This window comes from Cryptomeria japonica, chromosome 4, assembly GCF_030272615.1.
Source record: "Cryptomeria japonica chromosome 4, Sugi_1.0, whole genome shotgun sequence".
Lineage (NCBI taxonomy): Eukaryota > Viridiplantae > Streptophyta > Pinopsida > Cupressales > Cupressaceae > Cryptomeria > Cryptomeria japonica.
In genome coordinates, this window is record NC_081408.1 from 632,984,476 (window position 1) to 632,990,987 (window position 6,512).

Consider the following 6,512-nt stretch of genomic DNA (forward strand, 5'->3'; position numbering starts at 1 on the left):
TTTAGAACATTTTGAAAAGATAGAATATAATTGTTTCTAATTTGGTGGTATCCTCTTCAATTGAAATGGAGAGGAGTTTAGCAGGATCCAGATAGAAGTTGTTGGTTGGTTAAGGGAGGCAATTTAAAACCCTTATTGAAGGTTTGGGGAACCTTGGAAAAATCCCTCCTCCTATTGCACTTGGCTACTTGGAGGTTCTATAGTTGGATGGCTTTCCTGCCATCCTTTTTATGTCTTCTAGATAGTTAGTTTCTAGATTTGAAGGTTTTGGGTGCCTTTTTAAAGCCCAAGAAGGTTTTGGGTCCTTTTTAAAACCCATGAAGGTTTTGGGAACCCTGTTAAATCCCATGTTTATGCCCCAATTTCTGTAGGTGTTGTGTTCATGTCTAGTGGGTTGTTTTCCTTTCCTTCTATGTTACAAGGTTCAAGGCCCTTTCAATCCCTACTTACCTAATCAAAAACTTAAATTGTCATAAATATGATTTTATAAAAATATAGCATGTCAATTCATATGGTTTGCTAAAATTTTAAATTGTCATATATTATAAGAAAGAAAAAATGGCCACATAGATCATCAAATTCCAAGTGCAATAATAATAATATTACAAAGACCTCTTTAATTTTCTCATGAAGGATTAGGGTAGTTTGTTTTCCTAGCTACTTGTTGGTTGTTTGTTGGGTTTCCTATCGTATAAGTTTAATATACTTATAATTTGTTATAGTCTTTTAACTGCTAAGTTTACTTTGAACTACGTTTTGATATTATAACTATAGTCTCTTTGGTATTGTTAATCGCTGGTCAAATAAAGTATAGATGTTTCAAATATGGTGAACAATTTTAAAATAGATAATCAATATATAATAATATTAGAATTTGAAATTTATAATAGTCATGACGATTTCAATAATGAATTGAATAGATAAAGGATTAATATTAAGCATTTATATTTTTATAAGATATTATTATAATTAAACATTTAATGATAAAGTTTTACTTTGTATGTATCATTTTGTTTTCTTTCATCTTATCAATCTTCTGCATCTTAATCAAATTGTAAAATAAATTGGTAATATTAGACATTTATAAATTTAATCCAAAAGTATCTAGTTTTCCTTCATCAAGACACATCATCTTTGTATCTTGTTACATCATCCTTGTACAATTTATCAAGCCCTAAAAGGAATTGATAAGAATTCAATTCCTAATATATTCTACTTATATATACATTTCATTAGATTATCCTAGACTAAGATTAAGGAAATACTTTTTCCTTTACTTCTTTAATAGTCAAAATTTGTAAGTTAGTAAAATATCATGAAAGTGTTGGTACATCAATGACAAGAGTGTGGAGAACCAAACAATTTTGTTTATTATCTTCAACCACTTCTTCCTCTCAACTTTAAACAACTAAAATGACTTCCATTCATAAGTATTAAGCATAATTAAAAATATATATATTTAACATTAATCTTAATAAAGTAAATGAATAATAATTCATCATCGCATTATGTTTCTTCCCTTTTAAATTATTTCCAACAATATCAATTTAAAAATATATAAAAAATGTGAATAAATTTGTAGAGACACTCTACTAATGTCTTACAAAAAATGATTTTTTGTTTGTTTGTTGAATTATGCAACAATTTTTCAATAAAAAAAGGTATTCAAGACTATACTTTGGTGGTTGAAATTGTCCATCAAATATTAAGATATATCTTATTATATATAAAAATAATTTAATAGAAATTTTGATGGGCTATTTAATATTTATAATCTTTTTATGTTCTTTTTTCCACCTATTGGTTACTATGTATCTTTTTGTCTTCCATTATCGAATTTTTATAATATTTCAGATTATCTAATTCTTTTCTCTATAATAGATCATAAAATATGATACAAAATATTAATATAAAATAATTCTTTATAACTTTTATATATAAATTTACTAACATTTATAAAAAATTATTTAAATATAGACCATGATTAAAATAATAAAACATTTTCTTTGGTTAGAATTGATTTCAAGTTGTGTTGAAATCATTCTTCCTTTGACACATATATAAAGAAATATTTGATCTATTTAAACCCCACCTCAAGGTGACAATCTCACATATACTGAGAGAGCAAGAAAACTAGCATTATCTGTTCCCTAAATAGTGCAAATTCTCGTTTCAAAAAAGGTGGCGGTGTATTAGTCAAAAAGCATGAGCCCCAACAATTAAAAAATGAAAGATGTGATGAAGAAAAAAGCAGCAGACTATGATAGCAAAGGAAAACGGTTTCTTGCCGATGCTTTTGCATGAAAGCATCTTCAGTTTTATTGTTTTAAATGAATTAGGGTTTACATTTCTGTTTTATTAAATGCACACACAAAATATGATCCTTACTTTTTGCTAAGTGCTACTGTTTTCCCATACCAAATAATTATATTTAAATTTAAATAGCAAATGTGGTAGATCTATCGATAGTTTTATGACACGTGGAATGTGTGCTTTAGTAAAGGAACGGTCCAAAGAGAAGATGCCGTTTTATTGTGTTTTGCTGTTTCTTGTAAACAAATCTTCTATTTCATCCAATATTAAAAAATAACAATTTATGAGACGAATATTCCGAATTGGTCTGGAATATTTGGTAGCTCAACAACTCATTAAATACAAGCGTCTCATTCTTGAGCTCACCCAGATTATTGCGAAGGAGGTTTTTAACATATCGGCTCTCTCGTTTACAGTAAGCCAAAACGCATTTCTTGAAGGTTTAGAGTTTGAATTCTTTAAATTCTAGTCTGAAATCCTCAGGAAAAATTTCAGCGATTGTTCTGGGAGGCTCAAATTTTAGCTAATACTTTCCAAATCTAGAGTAAAAATTTGCGTATATGCTGCTAGAATAGTAATCTACTTCAGTTCATTCTGTTTTTTTATTTCGGATACTTTCGTAAAAATTAATTATGTTTTAATTTTATCTATATCCACTGCATGTATGGAAGACTTTGCAAGTTTTTTACTGGTTTTTTTTTTTTTTTTTATCGGTCTTTTGTCTTTTTAAAGATTTTTTTTTTTGGTGGGTCTTTTGTCTTTTTAAAGATTTTTTTTGCATTGTATGTTTAGCAGTTAGCACTACTTAGCACCGGCATGCGTAATATCTGTATTTTTTTCCTTGTTCAATCCATTAAAAATAAATAAAAATAGTTAAAATTTTGTTTAACCAACGAGCCTCGTGTGTTGCAAATTGACCAAATTTACGCTGGCTTAATTTTCATTCATTTCTGTTTACTCTGTTGCCTGTACGTTGATTTAATCCTCCTTCAACTCTTGAAGATTTTAGGCTCAGCACTACATATTTATTTATTATAAAGAGGATATTTATATGTTCTATTTAGATGAAAAAATCATTAGCGTTGTACGAATTAGATACTGTATAGAGGATATTGGTAAAGCTTTTTCACATTAATTTTTTTTTTTCTAAAATTGATGTTAAGAAAAAACATCAGACACTGAAAAATTAAAAAATTCCCTTACTCTTTAATTCTTAATGTTTAGATATTTATAGTCACTGTTTCTTGATAGAAGTTACTCCATTATATGCTAGTAAATTTTAGGGCTATTTAGTACTTTCCCTTTGGAAATATATGGAACGTGCTACATTTAGGGGAGGATAAGTAGATAATTTCAAAAAATTTAAGAGAGTACAGTATTATTTGGGCGCTAAAAAATGTTAGTTAATGTATTTAGAACTAGATACGATATTACATTCTAGATTTTGTGTAATATGCTTGTAAATCTTCAAATAAAATATAATAAATTTAATTGTGCTAAATATAATGGATTAGCCTTCAAAATTTGTGGGTGAGAAAAAGGAATTATGTTCATAAATCTTTACTTAAGTTTTAGAATTATGTTTATACATGTTTCAGGCAATTATGTTTGTAATTTTTTAATTAAAAAAATGAAATGACAAGAATATTAAAATAGGACTGCTCTGAACTTCATTTCTTTTAGATCGGTCTTATGTACTGTACAGATCTTCGGTGACATCGTGCAATTGACATCAATGCTTCTTTCTAGCCATTAAAAAGAGTTCTGACAAATTGATCAGAAATCTGCTCATAAATTTTCAGATGAATGTAGTAATATATCATTTTAAATTTTGTAGAAATTCTGAGGATAAGTAGAAGAATATCGATTGATGGATGGACATTTGTTTCAGGTTTTGAATCGGTAGGGTCGAAAAGCAAGGAGAAGCGCCGCAATGGCAAAGGCGCAACTGGAGGTGCTGTCTGCTCTAGACAAAGCAAAAACACAATGGTACCACTTTACGGCCATAGTGATCGCAGGCATGGGCTTTTTCACAGACGCCTATGATCTTTTCTGCATCTCCACCGTTACAAAGCTTCTCGGGCGGCTGTACTATTATGATCCAGCGTCGGGCAAGCCAGGATCGTTGCCCCCAAATGTGGCTGCCGCGGTTAACGGCGTTGCTCTCTGTGGAGCTCTGGCGGGGCAACTGTTCTTCGGATGGCTGGGGGACAAACTGGGACGGAAAAGAGTCTACGGCATGACACTGATGCTCATGGTCATAAGCGCCATTGGCACCGGCCTATCCTTCGGTCATACGGCCAAGTCCGTGATGACCACGCTCTGTTTCTTTCGCTTTTGGCTAGGGTTCGGTATTGGCGGCGACTACCCACTTTCCGCCACGATCATGTCGGAGTACGCGAATAAAAGAACACGTGGCGCCTTCATAGCCGCCGTGTTCGCAATGCAGGGCTTCGGAATCCTAGCCGGCGGCACCGTCGCCATCATGGTCTCCGCTGGCTTCAACAACGCGTATAAAAGACCCGTTTTTGCAGAAAACCCCGAGCTCTCCACAGCTCCGCAGGCCGACTTCGTGTGGAGAATAATCCTCATGGCGGGAGCTGTGCCCGCAGCCATGACCTACTACTGGCGCATGCGCATGCCTGAAACCGCGCGGTTTACAGCACTTGTCGCAAAGAACGCAAAGCAAGCCGCATCCGACATGTCCAAGGTTCTCCAGATGGACATCGACGAAGACGATGCTACAATCCAGACAATTGAAGCCGACAATGGTGTTGACTATTCTATTTTTTCTAAACAGTTTCTAGTACGCCACGGTCGGCATCTTCTAGGCACTACATCGACCTGGTTTCTACTCGACATTGCTTTCTACAGCCAGAATCTGTTCCAGAAAGATATTTTCACGGCTGTCGGATGGCTCCCCGCCGGCAAGAAAATGAACGCCATAGAAGAGGTCTACAGAATTGCAAGAGCACAGTCATTGATTGCACTGTGCTCAACAGTTCCGGGCTACTGGTTCACTGTCTTCTTCATAGACCGAATCGGACGGTTTGCTATTCAACTAATGGGCTTCTTCTTCATGACGGTCTTCATGCTGGCCATATCGATACCGTATGACCACTGGAGAGGCTATAAATGCGGCAACACCTACTGCGGGGGCAACAATGTGGCCTTTGTGGTGCTCTATTCTTTTACTTTTTTCTTCTCAAACTTCGGGCCCAACAGCACCACTTTCATTGTTCCGGCCGAGATATTCCCTGCGCGGTTGAGGTCGACGTGCCACGGGATATCGGCGGCCGCCGGGAAAGCCGGGGCAATCGTCGGAGCATTTGGATTTCTTTATGCAGCGCAGAGTCCACATGAAAAGCAGACTGATGCAGGGTACCCTAGAGGAATTGGTATTAAGGCTGCCTTGCTTTTGCTGGCTATAATAAATGCTTTAGGGTTTCTGTGCACGTTTCTTGTGCCGGAGACGAACGGGAAATCGCTGGAGGAATTATCAGGCGAGAATGATGAAGAAGCGGTTGGATACAAGAAAACCACCCCGCCCGACTCTCATTTATCAGAAATCCCATGATAAGACTTTAGAGCAGAAAAGATCGCTATCCTTATGTTTTTTCTTGTGTACAAGCTCAATATATGTGTGAGTTATTTAGTATAGTTAGGGAAAAAGCGAGTTGTGTGTTAGGGAAAAAGCGACTTGTGTATGTGAACTCTCTTTTTATGTATCAGAGCTTTATTTTTATATTCGCCATGGTTTTATCTCAGAATATTCTTCATCGAGGGTATTGAAAACTTCGGCAGTAGGTCGGGTAAGGTGTATTCTGCATGATATGATCCATGCACTTTTTATAAAAGTAATGACCAATAGGAAAAATATGATGCTGATTTTATTTTAACTCGGCAGTCTTTGGGCTGTCTATTTTTGTAGTTTTTTTCTGTATTATTCCAATTAAAAAAAATGCTTTTTCTTTTTAATAAATTATTATGTTTTAATAAATTTAGAATTTGTTGAATTTTATTATATGAATATTAATGTATGCAATTAATTAACTTTTAGTCATTTATGGTATAGTCTTGTAATTAATTTTCTTATTTAATAATTTCATAATTGTTATTTATTTACTTTCTTATGAAATTATAACTTAATTTTTATTATATTATGAATACATTAAATTATTGTGATAAAATTCTAGTTA

General features: G+C 33.8%; 1 protein-coding gene across 1 annotated transcript; it reads left to right on the forward strand.

Annotated features, from left to right (window-relative positions):
- The first annotated feature begins 2,647 nt into the window (after window positions 1-2,647).
- On the forward strand, window positions 2,648-6,180 carry LOC131079025 (probable inorganic phosphate transporter 1-3). The gene is made up of 2 exons (XM_058016887.2): window positions 2,648-2,728; window positions 4,205-6,180. Exon 2 carries the CDS (start codon window positions 4,247-4,249, stop codon window positions 5,888-5,890), a length of 1,644 nt encoding a protein of 547 aa, XP_057872870.1. The 5' UTR covers window positions 2,648-2,728; window positions 4,205-4,246; the 3' UTR covers window positions 5,891-6,180.
- The last annotated feature ends 332 nt before the right edge of the window (window positions 6,181-6,512 follow it).

Coding starts and splice junctions, on each gene's coding strand:
- LOC131079025 (XM_058016887.2), top strand. CDS start 4,247: ATGGCAAAGGCGCAACTGGAGGTGCTGTCTGCTCTAGACAAAGCAAAA.